The 19,386-nt window shown below is 40.1% G+C and overlaps 1 protein-coding gene across 3 annotated transcripts in view; it reads right to left on the reverse strand.

Moving 5' to 3' along the window:
- Positions 1-2,940: 2,940 nt before the first annotated feature.
- Positions 2,941-19,386, reverse strand: part of khdrbs2 (KH domain containing, RNA binding, signal transduction associated 2) — a 44,829-nt gene continuing 28,383 nt past the window's right edge. Inside the window, exons 6-12 of one of the 3 annotated variants that reach the window (XR_002168303.1) lie at positions 17,263-17,452; positions 9,715-9,797; positions 9,408-9,466; positions 7,477-7,573; positions 5,530-5,575; positions 4,631-4,702; positions 2,941-3,523 (exon numbers count right to left, since the gene is read on the reverse strand). Coding sequence is in view for 2 of the 3 variants with exons in the window: in XM_019870310.1 (XP_019725869.1) it covers positions 7,479-7,573; positions 9,408-9,466; positions 9,715-9,797; positions 17,263-17,452 (427 nt within the window). In the remaining variant the exon portion in view is untranslated. Of the gene's footprint in view, positions 3,524-4,584; positions 4,703-5,529; positions 5,576-6,702; positions 7,574-9,407; positions 9,467-9,714; positions 9,798-17,262; positions 17,453-19,386 lie in introns of those variants that run through there. The other 2 variants (XM_019870310.1, XM_019870309.1) reach the window with 2 other exon arrangements.

A 19,386-nucleotide genomic window follows, 5' to 3' on the forward strand; every position in this document is an offset into this window, starting at 1 on the left:
AGGCTCCAGCCCGCCCACGACCCTCATGAGGATAAGCAGTTTGGATAATGGATGGATGGATGGATGTTTGGGATTGAAATTCAGGAAAGTTTATCTTAAGGTCGCATAGTCCACAAGGTGAATGAAATTCAAGGTCAAAGTAAAGGTCAAAAGACCTAAACATACTTAATGTCGATATTAAGATATTTGTATCTGCATTATGTATGAGCGTCCTTGTTTGAAGACAGTTGGAGCATCTTTTGTTTTTTTTTAAATGCAAAGAAGTAACACCTGGGACCTAAAATGTGAAATCAGCAGATTCTTTTTTTCCAGTGGGACATTTCTGCAGCATTGCATTGTGGTGCTGTTTCAACATTTGCAACATTCTTCAACTGGAAAATGGAAATTTGCATGAAAACCAGCCAATGCTTTATTTGTGGCAAAATGTTGGCGCAGTGCTCTCACTGTTTAGTCTATCCCAGCACCGACAACACATGTCAAAGCTCATCATCGCTGCAAAAATAACTAATGAGCTCGAGGGGGGGGAGAAGGCTTTCATACTAAATGCACTTTGAAATGGCAGACGCTCTGCGGTGGTGAACATTTTCCTAAAACAAATGTGCAGCTCAATCTAAACACCGTTACCTTCTGTCACCTGGCTTAGATCCCAGCTTGCTGTCACAGCAAACAAAATGAAAATCACCAGAAACCCGTCAGGGAATCTGACTCTGCTCTCAAAGTGGCCTTTTTTTTTTTTTAAAAATTCAGGTGACTTTAAAATCTTATTTTGGATTCTGCCTCATCGTGCGGCCGTCTAAGCAAATCTAGTGAAATACGGTTGTCATTTGTGGTAGTGATTGTAATATTTTGCAGCCTCAGAAAAACATCAAAAATATTATATTTGATCCATTTAAAATGGCCTACTGGGCAAAGACTATTTTTAGTAAATAAGAAACAATCACTCACTATACACTAACAATATTGAAATGGCAAAAGTATGCTACGTTTTTTTCATGAACATATTAATGCTAATTATCTTACAAAATTGCAGAGGTGGGGGACTGGAGTCGCTGATTTTATGACTCCCGACTTGCTTGGCAAACACTTGTGAAAGATTTCACTTGACATTGACTTGACATTCATGACAGCCATGACTTGAAGAGTCAACCTGTGTCCATTTTAAAATCGTTTTTTTTTCCCTTGAACTATATAGTTTGCCTTTTTTGAAAGAAAAGCATTTGTGTGTGTGTGTGTGTGTGTGTGTGTGTGTGTGTGTGTGTGTGTGTGTGTGTGTGTGTGTGTGTGTGTGCGTGCTGTACAACCAGTAATCCAGCCACCAGGAGCCTCTGAGCGGGCTCTGCTCCACTCTGACCGTTCGGAAACTCAGAGCATGCACCTCTGCACTGTGAGGTGAATGTATTAACCAGTCGCCTGCCTAAAGTGGTTTAAAAAAAAAAAATGTGATTATCGTGTGGTGTTTGTGCACTGTATGTCCATACAGTAAGCCTCTGAGCTAAAATATTCGGAATTGTTTTTCTTGCGCTGCTAATTCCCCTCAATCCACTGCGTGCCTCTATGGATCCCGCAGTTACAATGTGTCATCACACATCTGACATCTTGCCCGATGCGCTTGATTGAGGGGCAGCCTAGAGAGCCAGAGACAATCAACTCGTCCTTGAGATCCTGATGGAAAGAAAACGACCTCCCTCGCTCGCTATCTCATCTCACTATTTGAAACAATCATTTTGTCTCTTGTTAGGATAAAATTGCTGTTTATTTGAGGAAATGCCATGAAACATTATCACCAAAGATCAACGAGCCATCGTTTATTGTTCAAACGCGGCCGCTGCATGCATTACCAGCCAGTAACCAAGTCACAGCATGCAGAATGTGAAAACGTCTCCTGCTTTCTCAGCCAATTTAAACACATCAGCAAGATGGTATCATCATGCCGCTGCATAAGTTTGCACATGAATATTTTGCAACATTTGGTGTGTTCTTCTTCACATTAATATTTCACACCATTTCTGTCAAGCCTTATAAAACAAAACATCAAATTACGCTGAGCGGGATATTGCGTGACTTAAAAGACAGAAGTGGTATTTTATTCAACCACGAAGATCCTTCTTACAGATGAATGACAAAGTAAAACTATTGGCTAAATTAGCATTAAATTTTAAAACCTCGCCCTTACCATGTGACTCATTACTTACAAAAAAAAAAAAATGCTGAGGAAAGAACTATAGGCAATTCTGTCCACAATTTTAGCTAATTTCGAAAAATTCATAAGTTCAGTTTCTCAGCCATTGGTTTCACATCATGTGTCATTTTATTTCAATAAAATACATTGGGTATTCTTCAGCTGGGTTTTTGTTGGAAAAGCTCAAATCATGGGAGCATTTTTTTGTCATGCATATCATTGTCATGATTCTGTTTGTGACCAACAGGTGGCACTGTAGGGCTCCCCCTGCAGCTGCACACCTGTTGGTCGTTATGTAATTATTAGTATAAAAGGACTCCCAGCCGACCACGCACGTCGTTGTTTGCTTCTGTCATGTTAGCCGCTGTCAAGGTTTCTGTTGGTTTGCATTTATCACTTTGTTTTTTGCTTGTGCCATGGTTTTGTTTGCTACTTTGGATTTGTTTTCCAGACTTTGTGTGTTCTGGATTTTGTTTCCTTAGTATTTTAACACAATTTGCCAAGTACAACCTGCTCCTCCCTCTTGCCTGCTTTTTGGGGTCCACCACCACCTTGCAATGTGACAATCATGACATGTAGTTTAATAGTCCTGGGTTGGAATTTGGGTTCGGTTGGAATAGAATGTGCAGTCTTACCAATGCATTGAGTGAAGAGAAAATTAAAACTCTTATAAAGATCTTGTGGTTCATTCACTTTTTAAAACACATTGCTATTATTTGGAACATAACCCTAGTCTCCAAAAATCCAAAACACAAGGTGGAAACAAAGTTAAACAATCCCAAATTTAAATGTTTATTGCTTTCTCTCTTTTTTGTGTGTAAACACCCATTCAAAAGGGTATCAGTAATGATGAGGCAATGAAATGATACACAAAACAAAACAGTCATAAAAAAATAAGGTTCCCACTGCTTATTTTTAAAACCTGGTTAATGTAGGTTCAGCTAGTATCAGTACTGTAGTTGCTTCTTTTTTCAGTAACATGTCAATTAACTATATTCACATCTTATTACAATTAAAAAAATGTTACCTTATAGTATTTGGATTGTTGAAGGTGTCACAGAATTCATGTTCGCCACCAATACTCCGCAGTCCACAATTTAAATGCATCACTTAGCGGAGCGAGTTACTGTCAGTCAAACTCAGTCCTTGCCATCTCATCCAAACACAAGCCCCAAAAATGTTTGTGTTTCTGTCAACAAAAAGGCGCGTCCACTTTCATGCCGCATTCTGCTCCGAGGGCTGTGTCATGGAAAATAAACACAGAGTGGCTCTTTGTGTGGACTGAAGGATAAAGAAATGTGATGACAGCTGAGAAGTCTTTAAGCACCTTAGACTCAAGTATTTCTGCAAAACAAGACAAATACACAGTGAGTAGAAGGATCCTTTTGGAAAATCCTGCATGTAATCTGAATGGGAGAGGAGTTTCATCAGTTGCATTCGCACCCTCAGAAAACTGCAGTGACAAGCATGTTGTGAAATGGATTTATGAAGGAATTTTACAAATGGATGCATGCATAAAAAATGACATACAGTATATGTAGAGTATATTGAGACATCACATTAACACTTATCAGGATGTAAAAATTGAAGTTATACAGTGCAGCCATGTAGGAAAAATAATGCAGAAGGTTGCTAAAATTTTTTACTTTTAAAAAATGGAATATGAAAAAGTGTAAAAAAAAATGTGAAAAGAAGACATAAATGTACCTACATTCTTTTTTGGGTCACATGCTGTTTGTGTATTTATTTCAGTGCTTGAGGGGCTCAGCAAAGACATAAGTTATAAGTTGTAATGTTGAGAAACAACTGATATGTTGACCACACAAATTTTGAACTATACAGGTATATAGTCATTCTTTTTTTTTGAAGGCGAAGTCAACCCAAAGAATTTCTTTACAGTGATATGTTATATGCCCCCCCCCCCACCACACACACACACACACACACACACACACACACACACACACACACACACACACACACACACACACACACACACACACTAGTCTAATCACTGCATTCTGATTAATATTGCGTTTGTGGAGTTATGAGTTAAGAAGTAAAATCAACGTTTTTAGACATCTCAAGGGGGCGCCATTTTGCCACTTTCTGTCGACTGATTTTGACATCACAGTGACTCAGGTAATCATCGCTCACCTGTTTTCTGAAGCTGAGCCGTGATTGGTTGTTACCAGAGGCTTGGGCAACTGTGTTGCGCCCCCGCCCCCCGAGATGGATGAAAACATTTGGATTTTGCTGGTTATCTCATATTCCAAAAATATTAATCCGATTGAAAAAAAAAGACGACAAATATGTGGTCTACAACCCTTTAACGGGGAGTTAGGGAAGTCAATGTGCACGTTTTTATTAAAAGACATTTCAGTACAGAATCGAAGTACATTGAACTGTGTGAAAACATGTTTAGTCTTCCTGTAAAATATGCATACATACCACGCTGCAGTCTTAACCAATGATGAGCGCTGAACCTGACCTCTTGTAGCAGTTTCTGCAGTCTACATGGTCCTAAAAGAAAACAAATACAGCATGTCACTTTTTAATGTAGACTGTTAAGTAAAAGTATGTTCTACATATAACCCATCTGGAGTGCCAACTAAAATTCTAAAGTATTATCCATATACAGGAAAATGATTTGATACTGATCTTGTTTTCAAGTGGTATTAAAAAAAAAAAAAGTCCAGCTAAGTGTTTTATCAAAGCAGGTGCACTTAAAAAAGTGACTTGTGATTTTCAGGCAGTGGCCCATTCAGGTGAACTACTAATGGTGAACTAATTGCGGGGCTACATAACATTTCATCGACACAAATATTGTGAAGAATCAGTTATGATTGATTGATTCATGTTCATCCAATCAAATCGCAGCTCTGCAAAGATGGATTTCACTGCTTGAGCTTAGGCTACTGTACTTTATTGTAGACCCGTGTTCTATTGTCTTCTAATGGGCTGTCAGAGTTATAAAAAAAAAAAAAGCTCTTTGCAATCCCTATGGGAAGTTTCAAATGAGCTGATATTTGGGAAAAAAACGACATTTCAATCTTGCAGCACGAAACACAAAGGAGACATGCACCTTTTAAAGCGCGTTCAACCATCTTGTGCGGATGTTTTGTTGACATTTTTAGCACACGGTGAATGAAAATAAACAGAAAACTTTACAGTCGTTTATTGGTATTTGATTTAACCAGCGGAGAGATATATGAGCCAAACCTAATAATTTATGTATATTGCCCGTCTATATAAATGAGGATAACCACAATGTTACACAATCGTACGCATGCAAGGGGGTTAGTTTTATTGGTTTCTTTTATAACGTTGGTGTAAATGCATCCACTCACCTGTTTTATGACGCATACGTCTTGACCACCGATGGTGCTTTAATACCTAAAAGAAAGCAAACAAATTACATTTTGCATCAAAAATAATAACTTGGTAAATCCTGGCATTCATGCATGTGAGAGGTCACTGCATTCTATCACTGTGAAAAAAGTAAACCAATCGAAAGTAAAAGCCTGGAATTGAATGGAGGATAGCTCTGAACTGAATTCATGTGACATTTAGAACAGAATTTTAGTGCAGTTTAGCGTCATTTGTAAAAATGTAGCCATTATAAGCATCTAATTAGAGGAACTTTTAAATCAGCAGGAATGTTTATTCTGGGCAGGTTTACTTTTTTGTTAGTGGTTGTTAGATTTGAATATTACATCAGTATTTAATTACCTGTTTAGAGTTTATCTGGACAGCAGCGATGAGGTTTAAGAGATGCATCGCAAGATCTCAAATTCAATGACAGAAAAACAAAAAAAAAACGTTAGAGACATCGAAGAGTAGGCAGATCAACGCTGCAATTTTTCACTCAGAAATTCCAAGAAGTATGTTAGTTGTGGTCTTAAGTCACAGTTTGATTTAATAGTTAAGATAACACAATATAAGGGGACTTCTTACCTCTTTAACAGCATATGATTCTCAAAGTCAATCAGTCTGTTTATTGACGTCAAACTTCACAAGATGGATTACGGTGGAACAAAACAAATTCTTACATAAGGATGTTATACGTGTCAAGGATGTTTAAGCATCGATTTAAATGATAAATAGAAGATCTTCGTGGGCTCCTAAAGCAATGAGTAGGTGTCAGTAATGCAAATATTTAATCGCATAAACGGTGTTGCATTTTGTCAGCAAATGAAAGTGTAAAAAAATTAAACACACATACATAGCCACCTACTGTATTCAGAGAGTCTTTCACACGGTGCAGGGCTTTAGATTTGATTTTATTAAATAGTCTATGTACAAAGAGGTCAGACACACAGAATAAAAGCACTAATTAGAAAGTACAGACTGTACATTGCTTGATTGCTTTCTACCACAGAGAAAAAAAAACGGTTATGAATGAAGAAAGAGCTGGTTAGACCTAATTAGACCTTTTTAACACGACATCATCACGGAGAGAGAAACACGGGGGTCATTTAGAATTGGGTTTTATTCCTTGCTTTACTTTCTCCTTCCTATTGTTTTTTTTTTTTTTTGTCAAACATGTAATTACTTCCAAACAATACAGTGATCACAAACCTGCAATTACAAAATTGCACACTAAAGGTGGTGTACAGAAGTCATTTCGGATTCATTTTTCATGAGAATTGAGGGTGCATTTAGATCATTTGGAATTGTTGGCGAGTCACAAACTTGCTCACCACCAAGGGAAAACTATTGCGCCGTATGTTTGCATTGACGGTGTTTGGGATTCAAGGCAATACATAAATAAAATAGCACCATAAATTGTTTTTAAAAAGTGCTATTTTTCATTTTTTACATTTGTGTAGATAGCTTTTTTTCCCCCAATTATGATGCAAGTTGATGTGCTTTCGAGCAAGGAATTTCCAAAGTGTCAATTTAATCACAAATTACAAACTGCTTTTTTGAATCATCACAGTGGGTTCTGACACCAACAGAATTCATAACTGCACACCGTGCAAAACTCGACTTAACAGAGAACATTTTTTTGATATATTTTTTAATAATAATTGCACCTGATCTCTTTCACACACACTGATTTTCCTCATTTAATTGATGCAGCGATCTGCTCTCCCCAGACTCACTCTCGGAACTGAACTTGCTTTGGAGATATTGCTCAAGTATTTTTGTTTTTATTTTTCTCAAGCACTTGCATCTCACTTTGAAAAGCCACTGCTTCAAGGGCTTATCTGAGTGCAACGGACAAAAATAAAAAAAGGATTTGACATGAGTATTAATAAGTTGACATAAATTGCAGGTCACATGTGGGGCACCTTCAGTATCGATTGTAAGGATGTTTTCTGTATCCCCATCTTGTCAACTGTAGAACTGGAGCTTTGAGACTGGGACGGGAAATGGGCCACTCCTCCTCTGGAAAACCAGTCAAAGCATCGGCGTTAGTGTGCACAGGTATCGCATTTTGTCACAGTGACTGAATCACAGTGAATCTGAAAAGAAATTCTCCACAAAATTAACTTTACAAGGACTTTGGCCTCTGTTGGAGCATTGATGTGCTTTGACAGCCAGCAGCTCCATCCTCCCTTAAAGTCACATTACAAAAAGGCGGCCACCTCTTGTGCATGGCACATTGAGCAGGCTTCCAAATAGGAAAATGTTTATGGAGCAGAAAATCAAATCAGTGGCCTCTTGGTTTTTGGTCATCATCATCAACACTGCAGTGCGAATTTGGCTGTGCAAAAAGCTTGCAAAGCCGCGGCAACTGTCTGACTGTGCCACCAACCTGTGACAAGCAGGTCAGTAGGTGTTTTTTGTTGGAAAAAATTTGTGGTCGGATTCATTTTGTTTTTTCGTCTGGAATGAGCCGTCAAGGGCCCACATCCAAGAGGCAAAACCGTCCACCTTCACAATGCGCATCCGTCATTTCCCGGCGCTTCTTTCTTTTGGCACACTGACTGCAGTTGGAGCCTCGAGGGAATCAATGGTGGCTTGCAAACATTTCCAATGCATTTACTGATGACAATAACAGGATCATCTGATCAAAAGTAGTTATTCGGAATGGATTAAAATTCTAAAAACGATTGATCCTGAAGCCGATTGGATATATTTATTAGGGACGTCAAATTAGCGCGTTACCCAAACTCCCTTTAACGCAACACTTTTTAATGCTGATTAACGCCTGCCCCGTATTCGGGTTTATTTCCAGGAGTGAGGTCGTGCATGTCTGCCTTGTTTGTGCCTTGGGATGAACACACTGGCTCTTCTTTAGCTGTGAGGCTTATGCATTTACTGATGACAATAACAGGATCATCTGATCAAAAGTAGTTATTCGGAATGGATTAAAATTCTAAAAATGTTTGATCCTGAAGCCGATTGAATATATTTATTTGGGACGTCAAATTAGCGCGTTACCCAAACTGTCTTTAACGCAACACTTTTTAATGCTGATTCACGCCTGCCCCGTATTCGGGCTTATTTCCAGGAGTGAGGTCGTGCATGTCTGCCTTGTTTGTGCCTTGGGATGAACACACTGGCTCTTCTTTAGCTGTGAGGCTTATTTTGTTCAGCAGTCCCAGGACATAACCTATTACAGTATAGGAAGTATGAAGTCACATCTCAATGTGCCTCATTTATGGTTTTAACAAAAGAAGCAGCAATGCTTCACTACACCGCGTTCCAAATTATTATGTAAATGATTTTTTGTTGTTGTTTTGATTGTGTCCAACTGCTGTCAAAAAACCAGTCCCATGTTAAAATGTCATTTGAGCTGTTTAAATGTTTTTGATTGAAATAGCTTTTGATTTCAGCATATGCAACCTTTCTTGAAAATAATTCTTGAAAAAAAAATACTGTTCTGAGTATCGCCAAAGACACATAAATTATTACAAATATTTACAGAAATGTGAGGCGTGTACTTACTTTCGTGATTCACCTTATATGTCGTACAGTTCAAAAGTTTCAGTTCATTTAGAAATGTGCTTATGTTTGAAAGGACTGTTTTATTTATTTATTTTTTAGAGATGACTTCACATTAATCACAGATACAAACGAGGTATTATGAATGTGGCAAAAACATATTTTAAAAGTAGACACCCTCTAACCTTTGAACAATCGTGTATTTATATTGAAATAGTTCTATTCATACGCTTACATAGACTGTACAATAATTACATTTTTAAAAAATGTGACATATAAGCCACAAATGCAATCAGGTACATTGAAAAAATATGCTACCATAGTCACTTACCATAGTTGTTATAGGCGTCGTCATTTGTTCCTTGCCCATATTCAAAATATTCCGAGATGCTAAATGATAAAGACGTCAAAATGATCAAGTAGTCACGATACGTTGTACATCATGCTCAATCGATGCATGAAGTTAAGATGACAAAACGATGACTCCATTTAAAATCTTTGCTGGCGAAGAAGAATAAAACAAGACATGGAGATGTTTTGTGTGTACATGCCAAATGCCGGCGCCAAAGAGATGCATGCGAGTTAACAGCAAACTTCAAAAACAAATGCTGAATGATTGAACCGTGTGTAAGCGTCACCTCTTCGACTGATTGCTGAAATTATCGTCGTAGGCATCGTAGCTGTCATCGTCGTATTCGCCCCCATAGCCATCGTCGTAGCCCTGCGCGGGAAAGACGGTGTCAGCAAAACGGTTGACTCATCCGCTCATTTATTTGCACTCTCACCGACAACAATCCATGCCCAGTACTGTAGGCGATACCCATAATGCGGGAAGAAATATACACACCCTGTCGCAATTATTGATTAAGGTTTGCAGGAGAAAATGTTTCTCAATTGGAGCTAAATTAACACCTTCTAAGGCTTCAATTTCAATGCGGAGTGGATAAGCAGCTCGAAAGAGAGCAAGCACAAACACCCACTGACAACTCTGCGAATACCAAACAAAAATGCCAGTTCAATTTGCTGCAGAAAACACACAATACATACATTCTCTGACAGGGTCGCCGTCATTTTTTTTCTAAGGACAAGCCCCTTCTGTGCTTCTAAAAGACATATTACGTATTTTTTCGATCCACACAAAGCAATGTTTTGTTTTTTTTAAATCTGGGAACAAAGGGAAAATATAATTTTAAAGCTTTCAGAGGAGCTGAATTCATTGCGAGGACTTACTATTTATAACTAGAAAGAGTGTGGCAGACAAAAGTGAGAGGAATTTCTCTTCAATTAATTCCACGTGCATATTTTGAAATGTGGAAGGAGGCTGGAGCAGCTGCAGCGCTCCACACAAGAAGGCCGAAGCTGAGAATCAAACCCAGAACCTCAGAACTGCGAGGCAGGCATGAATCAGTGAAATTACAATGCTGTCCAATCTCCCCACCCCCGAAGATTTATGTCAAATTGTACTTTCAAGGTTCCGCTGTTTCCAAGACAATGCCTTTAAAAACACGATCGGGAGCGACAGTGTGCCCTTGTGTCCTTTAATTAATGACGCATGGTTCTTCCGAGTTTGACTATCATCTGTTAAAAAAAAAAAAAAAAAAAAAGAAAGAAATACAATCATAACACGGGCCCTTTTATCCAAGCAGGTAGGAATAAATCAAATGTTAACACAAAGGTGGAGGGTTCTTATTGGGCATAATTAGACCAGCAAGGAGCTGAAGGCCTGTAGCCATGCGCTTCATTATCAGTTGACAACCTGCATTTCCCCCGACAGTGACGGATCTTCACACCGGGCTGCCTCTCAATATGCCACCGCAAAGCAGGATGGGAAGGAAAATGAGATTTGCGCCGCTTTTTTTTTTTTTTTTTGTCTCAGTGAATGGTTGTCGCTCTTCACGCTTTCCACCTTTGCAAATGCACCTTTTGTTCAGGCATATTCTCATTATTTATTCATATGGTTTGCTCAAATCAAACCCTTATTATCACCTCAAAACTGTGATAAGCCGAATCAATTTTCCACATGACTTTCTCAGTTGCATTGGTTGTCGCTGGGGTGAAAGAGGTTAAAAAGTGGGGGGTTGGGAAAAAAAAAAAACGGACAAAATTTGAACAAATTGTTTCTTTTCTCACCTGTGATATACACTCAGTCTAAGTTTTGTTTTCCGTTAAATAATATTGCATCAGAAGAGTGAGTCATCTGGATTTTTCGATAAACAGAAAAGGGATACACGTCGACTTCTAAACAGAGCAGCAGATGAGCTTGTTGTCCTCAGAAGTGGCCTGAGAAAGTGCTCTCCTCCTGCTCCGAAGCATCTTTCAGAGAAAAGCTAAACCGGGGAGGATTTTTCTCCTCATTTCAAAAGGCTGTCTTTTGCCGCTTCCACAGACGATGGAGTTTCTTTTTTTCCCCCTCCAAGCCTCCCAAAGCTCTGTGTTTAATCACATTAGCGGGTTTTTTTCAGCCCTGTTATGGTTGCAGGGCTCAGGTTTTGCAGAAGCAAGCAATGCATTTCAAATTTGACCAACAATTTCCACACTCACCACATCATAGGTGTAGAATATAAGTATAATTACAACAACATAAACACAAGCTTCCTTGAAAGCACCTATTTTTTTTTACCCTAAAGTACTTTGTGTTTTTAAACTATTCACCTTTCACTACTCTTTAGAGTATGTGTCTCTGCTTTAAAAAAAAAAAAAAAAAGAAAACCTTAAAAAATTGCTTTGTCATACAGGTCTTTGGTTTGTTTTTCAGTTTCAACCATAATTTACTGCAGGTTTCCTATCCTGTATACTTTACATTTTGTGTTTGTCCTGCTTAAGAAATAACACTGCTCAATGAATTTTGAGATTTTTTTCCCAAGACTTTGGGACTAAGGCCATCTGCAGAAGGTGATATTGTGTCTGCCCTTGAATCTGACTTTTTTTTTCTTCCTTTCATGCTGTTTTGCCACACACGATACGACTAACACATATTTAAAGTAAAAAGCACCAAATTATATCCCATACTGCTGTAGCATACTGTGATAGACGGGGGTGAAAACCCCTAATAATATATCTTAACAGTGGAAATATCTGCCGATTGCTGAAAAAGCAGATATGTTATCTGTGGAAAACAGTCCTCTTTTGACCTGATAAGAGATCTGCATTGGAAGCACTTTCATATCATAGCAAATATGGAATTTTGCAGCCTAGCGCAGACGACTGACAGATCTACAAAAGTAGGAAATGTCAGCTCACATCAAACTGTTTGAATATTGAGCTTGAATACCAACAGCACAGAACGCAAATGCTGACTTTTGGTTGCCCATCAATACTTTTGAGCGTGCCCAGGACACTTTTTAAGCATTAACGTGCCGTAAAGATGATTGCTACTGTCAGTGCCCTTGATTCTGGCATAGAGTCAGTGTAGAACAACCGCCACCCCCACTGCACTCATTGCATTAATGCCCTTCAATCCTGATTGTGTTCTTTGAAGAGCGAGAATGATGCTCTCTGTCATTTAACTACATGGCGGCGAGACGGGGTTCATTAATCCCAAATAGTCTCTTAAGAGGTTTTGTGCGACAACCACGCTCACGCTACACAAAGTGGAAAATAACAATCACATGATCAGTTATACGGCGGCCCGGTAATCGAGTGGTTAGCGTGTCGACCTCACAGTGCAGAGGTCGTGGGTTCAATCCCGTCTCTGGCCTTCCTGTGTGGAGTTTGCATGTTCTCCAAGGTTTTCTCCGGGTACTCCGGTTTCCTCCCAAATTCCACAAACATGCATGGCAGGGTGATTGAACACTTGAAATTGTCCCTAAGTGTGAGTGTGTGCGCCGATGGTTGTTTGTCTCTGTGTGCCCTGCGATTGGCCGGAAACCGGTTCAGGGTGTCCCCGCCTACTGCCCGAAGACAGCTGGGGTAGGTCCTTCACAAAAAGGGCCATAAATGTAAATGTATTCATATGTAGATCATGTTTTATGGAGATTAAAAACATTCCCTCCATCACCTTACAGTAGCGGTGGGCTTTGTGTGTCCCAATGATGCCAGGAACAAAATTTTTAGGAGCTGTAAACCCCTGGCAGGGTCACCCATGGCAAACAGGTCCTAGGTGAGGGACCAGACAAAGCACGGCTCAAAAGACCCCTTATGATGAATGAAAATTTTGCAACGATAGTTTTCCCTTGCCCGACTACAGGTCACTGGGGCCCCCCTCTGGAGCCAGGCCTGGTGGTGGGACTTATTGCCGAGAGTCTGGTGGTGTTGGAGGGGCCAAAGGGGTTGGGTGCTCTATGAGCTGGGCAGTCGCCAAAGGCAGACAGCTTGGCGGTCCGACCCCCAGCTACAGAAGCTAATTTTAGGGACATGGGATGTCAACTCTCTGGCTGGGAAAGAACCCAAGCTGGTGTTGTTAGGCAGAATGGTTCCAACTAGAAATAATTGAACTCGCCTCCACACACAGCTTGGGCTCTGCTCTGCTACCAGTTCTCTCGAAAGGGGTTGGACACTCTTCCACTCTCGAGTTGCCCACGGTGAAAGGTGTAGAGCAAGTGTGGGCACACTTTCTGAACGATCCAAGTCACGCTGGGGAGACTATTTCTGCCGGCTGGCTTGCAAATGCCTCAGGTTCCCTCAAGATGAGCTGGATGAAGTGAATGGGGAGAGGGAAGTTTGGGCTTCACTGCTAAAACTGCTGCCCCCGTGATCCGACCTCAGATAAGCGGAAAACAAGGATGGCAATGATGATGACGTATTTCTGTCCACTAACCATAATTTTGCCTCTTGACTCATGTTGTGGAATGGAAATGAATCACAGAGCCCATGCTGGTTGTGAGTGTTGTGCACGCAAACACTGTACAATACTGTTAATCATAGGCTAATGAGGTTGTTTTTGTTCTAATTAAGTCTTTTTTTTTTATGTCTGCCAAAACAACTGAAACACATCAGTAATCACCTGCTCAGATATCAGAGTGAAATTATGATCGGAACTACAGTGTTTATGAATGAACTCAATAACAAGGCATACTTGAAAATAACAACAAAAAATATATCGCATGATAATCCTTATCCTTACGATTTCCAGCCAGTTTCAGCAAACAACCACTCACATGAAATTTGGACAGTTAAGAGTGTTCAATTAACCAAAGAAAATTGTAATCTTGGAATGCCCCGGAGTACCCGGAGAAAACAATAATTCAACCAATAAAAAACAAACTTTTGAAGAAAACAGCACAAAAATAGTAGTATACATAAGAGAGGAAAAAATATCAATTACCATGTTCATAACTTACAGTCCTCAAAATTTCCACTTCAAACCAATGAATTAAATAATTTACGAGCTGTCCAACTTTTCCAATTAAATATTTCCCAAACTCCTTTTCTGAAATTCCAATGGAAATATTGTGGAAAATGTCCCCCCCCCCTTTTGGAATCCTATTCACAACTGGTTTCTTTGTAGCTTCCATCCGGCAGATGCAGTAGTGGCCAGAAAGGTTATAGCAAGGTGAGATTTGTGGTAGAAAGATATGGGGAAAGAATATTGAATTCATAAATTATGAAGAGGCACAGAAACATGATAACTGCCAGCTTCTTTGTACTTTCTGTTGAAGTTTTAAATCAATACCACCCTCAATAAGTGCCATGGACATGGTATCACTTTTAGGAGACAGCTTGACACTTTGACAGCGTACATAAGTCATCGGCCTCTGGAGAAAGTGACACAATATCCACACAGGGTGCATCTTGGCAGAGCCAAACCCGCCCGTTCTGAGCGACTGTTGATTACCGCACTCAAAATAGAATGTTTGGTTTGGCATAAAGAGAAGCATTAGACCGACCCTAAACTCAGTCATTGGGGGAAAAAAAATACACAAACCTTGCATTTAAAAATTAAAAAAAAATAAAAAAAGATCTTGCAGCCTTCAGAATACGCTCAAAGGAAAGTGTGTAATGTAGCAGAAAAAAAAAAGAAACACCCGCCAAAGTAAGATATGAAAGAAGAAACTGTTCAGGACAAACTCATCTTCTTCCTGTAATCCCCTAGTCTCTGTGCTCCCAACCTCCTTCCTAACCTCCAATTCCAAAGAGAAGAAACGTTGAGCTTTTTTACTTTGCAGAAATACGCAGGCTCCACATCAGAACTCAATTTGGTTTGGTAATGAGACTTTGCTTGTGCATCTCCTTGTACAGACAGCCCAATCTTCACATGCCAGCACACAGAGGGGCTCTGCTTCGCAGGGGAGCCTCAAATGGGCTCCATTGGTGAAAGGGTTGCCTTTTCATGTTTGGGTGGAACTTGGAGATCACCTTGAAATCTAAAACGACCTTGACAAAATCTCAAGACAATCTCGCGTTGGAGTTGAAGTGTTTTTGATATGAATCTTTAGCGTGAGCAGCCGCCAGTGCAAGTCAGTTGAGTATTTGAAAGATGTTCATGTTATGAGCTGTGGCAGATTCAAATACCTCTTTATCACAGGAGATAGATTCAAAAAACCCAAGTGAAAACCTGCAATCTAAAAAGACCATATAAACAAATTCTTGGTGATAGTTTTTTTCCTTATCACCTATTTGAACAATTTTAAACCAAATGAAAGCACACTTTACATTGATTGAAACACATCCAGAGAGAACGGGGTGAAATTTGGCAGAGGTAGTGAATGAACAGGATTCGTTCAAAGTCGTAAACGTTTGACAAACGTTCTCCAGACGTTCGTTAGACATTCGCCAAACAGTTTTAAGGGTTTTTGTTGTCGCAAGGAAATTTGGAAAGCTCCTATCCCCCTGAGGGGAAAACATTTGCTTCTGCTGGCGAAGGTTCGTGAATGCGCATTCACGTCAGGGTTCATTCAAGGTCGCAAACATTTGTGAACGTTTGTCGCAAGGAAATATTGTGTATATGTTGAAAATTCCCCTGCGACAAGAAAAGTACAGGCTGGCTCATATCTGGCAAATTTTTGGTGACTGATTGGCAAATGTTAGCGACCCTGACGAGAACACAGTCTCTTCTTTTGCAACCAACTCGCAAACCCTCAGTGGTTTTTCTGTAAAGAAAATACTGTATGTACTGATGTGTCTGTGTTCATGGCCAACAGCAGCTCCTGCATGATTATGCTCATTATGTTTATGTCTTTGACTGTTCTCCTGGAGACTGCGGCCCTCCTTCACCCCACGGGAGGACATTACAGTAAGTAAGTGTACAGTAACAACCCACAAAAAAGGATCACTTGAAAATCCACAAAGTCGAATGGACACAAATGATGAACCGCAACACAGTGGGAGAAACAATACAATTGTTTTGACCAAGTGGAAAAACTTTCATGGGGGATGCTTTTTTGTTCTTACTTTGATTGTTCTCTGCATTCATTAAGTTTGACGATTGAACTGCGGCCAAATCCTAGCCAACAATGGTTACACAGGCATTATACACTCTGGACTGTTTGCCTCCCTATTCTCCCAAAAAATGCCCGAGCTAGCAATTCTACAGAAGTGTGGAATTGCCAATGTGGGTTAAGCATTTTTGACTGCGCTATGGCGTTTCATGGAATGCAAAGTCATTCAAACGTATTTGGTAAAGTCATTCGAATGTGTTTGGTCAATTGTAAGTAAAATGTTAAAAACATGAACATTTTTTTCCCCCATAATTTCATGCATTTTTTTCCATAGCGCCACACTAGGCATGGGCAAGTCAGTCCCGTGAGGGCATGATGGGCAAAAATGTGATGTGTTGGCATTTCGCTTATGTTTTACCAACTATGTTCAAATGACTTTTCAGGGCATTCCAACCACTTTTTTTCGAACAACTTTGCTGTACGTTTCAATAACATAGCCGAGTCCAAAATGCTTACTCCACATTGGCAGTTTCACCATTCCGTACAATTTACACAATAGGCATTTTTGTTTTTAAACAGCATCTAACCAGAAATGTAATGCATTCTTCCTGCGTCTATGACCCACCATGATATTTTCTGGGGACGTTAATTCAGTGGAAGTAATTATACATCTTTTTAATGAAAAAAAGTTGGCTCCTTGCTCCAATTTTTCCAAATAATGGAATCCATTGATGCTCCAATTTGCCCTACCTCGAGATGTAACATAAGACTCATCACATTAACGGCGGATTAAATCAAGTCTGATTTACCGTTCACCAGCAATTACTATGAGCTCTACTTTTAACTTTGAGCAAAGAGGATTAGACTCACATAGTCGTCATATGAGTCATGCGTGGCGGCTAACAGTGGAGGTCGGTACCCTCCAATTGCCGCAACCGCTGCTCCCCTGGCTCTCGGGGTTTGAGCTGCCCTCGTTAAAACAGATGCGGCAAGTTTGCCGTGCGTCGTGGCAGCCGTCCCCCGAGGTGTTACTGTGCTCCTTCCTGTGTTCCTGCGGGCCCTGCACAAAGCATGCAAGCAAGCAGAAGAGCTTGGCGTGATTTGCCTTGGGATTCTACCCTGCAAGGTGACTGAGAGTCTGTAAATTGCTGCGAAATCAGTGAAATCAGTTTTATTGCTGCTTGTGTCCAGGCAGCTCCAGTCGGCGGTCGTCTCACAGCCAAGCAGGCTTGGATGAAACCTGAAATTCAGCATAACCTCCACCTTATGTGTCCGTTTGTATTGACAGACAAATATTTTGAAACAAGTTCTGCCGTCACAGACCAGCCCTGGGAAGATGTCACCATCTACAAGTGCGTAAACAATAACGTCACGATGCATTTACTTCACGACAGCAAATGCTCAGACTGGATGCAGCTGGCCAAGCCAGCTCCCATGGCCTCGGCGTGATGAGGAGCTCGTGCCACGTTAAGATGCTTTAGTTTGACGCAAAGGCAGGCTCACACACGAAACGGGCTCGCTTCCCTAATTAGTTATGAGGGAAACACAAAAGGGCTGTTGCAGTGTCCGCCTCCTGAGTCTCGCACACATACGAAGCGGCGGCCACTATGGTGATTTTTTTTCAAATATTTAAAACAATCTCGATGCGTGACGGCCGTAACGAGTTCCCGTTCGTGCAGTGATTTCATAACATTTGTCAGGTTTGCATTGCGCCGCATAAACGCTGGCCCATTTGCAGTTTTGCGTTTTTATGCGTTTGTTCGAGAAGTGGAACCACTTATTTTGAGCCCTTCAAACATATGTTTACATTATGAGCGTATAAACGAACAGACGCTTCCATAATGTAAATTATCATATAGAGTACAATATTTTCTGGTGAGTTCAAGTTTGGAAAATTAGATTGGTAAAAAGGGTGTCAGTCCAGCAGAAGCACGAGAGAACCGCTGCCTGGATCGCAGGTCCGGATTGAACGTAGCAGTCTATTATCCATTAACTTACATTTCAACATGATGCAGGTGGGCTGGGATTGCTTTTTTTTTTTTTTTTTTTTTTTTTTTTTTTTAAAATCAACTGTCTCAAAAGTGACGGCCACCCTTGGAGATGAGACAAGACGTCACTTGTTAAGATAGAGAGATCAAGACCTTGTGTTGGCAAAACAAGTTGATCCCCTGCTCTTAGAGCCACTGTGTCATGTGTGTTTACTTTTCATTACAGTAGTTGGCTGCACGCTGAACAAGGCTCTACATCATTCATTTTGTCTGTTGTCAAACTTTTAAAATATGCATTTTTTTTTTTTTGGACTCAAGCACTTAATCCAGGCATTATCTGTTCCTGCTCCAGGCCGTTGCGGGGGATATTTCTACTTCTAATTCCATTTTTGGATTGAATTGTGGGAATATTGTAAGCTGAAGTAAATGGGGACAGGCTGCTGGATGACAATTCTAGTGTATTTTGCAATATGAATTTCTTGTTTGTATTATTTCTGATGTATTCATTTGAAAATGCGATATCGTTCATTTACTGGCTCATTTGTTTTACATTCATGATGTTTTGTTGTTAGTGACATTTTATATGTTGAAAAATTGGTATCGCCAAGTACCGGTATCCATTCCCAGGTACTGGGAATTGAAACCAAACTGGTTCACATGTGAAAAATACCCACCCCCAATTGTTAAGTTAGTTGGATGCCCAAGATTTAACAAATGTCAATATCTTCATAAGATACCGTATTTTCCGCACCATAAGGCGCACCTAAAAGCCTTAATTTTCTCAAAAGCCGTCAGTGCGCCTTATAATGCGACGCGCCTCATATATGGGTCAATATTCAGATTTTTAAATGTTCTTTCAAGCGCTTTGTTACAGCTGCAGCGGTTGTGAAAGCGCTATATAAATAAAGCTGGATTGTGTTGTATTGTATTCCCCTTAGCGTAGCTCCGTCTAGTGGATGCATAGTGCAATAGCAGCCCCTATTGTAGCTTCTCTCTATTGCACTTT

Source organism: Hippocampus comes, unplaced genomic scaffold (assembly GCF_001891065.2).
Source record: "Hippocampus comes isolate QL1 unplaced genomic scaffold, H_comes_QL1_v1.1 scaffold76, whole genome shotgun sequence".
NCBI lineage: Eukaryota > Metazoa > Chordata > Actinopteri > Syngnathiformes > Syngnathidae > Hippocampus > Hippocampus comes.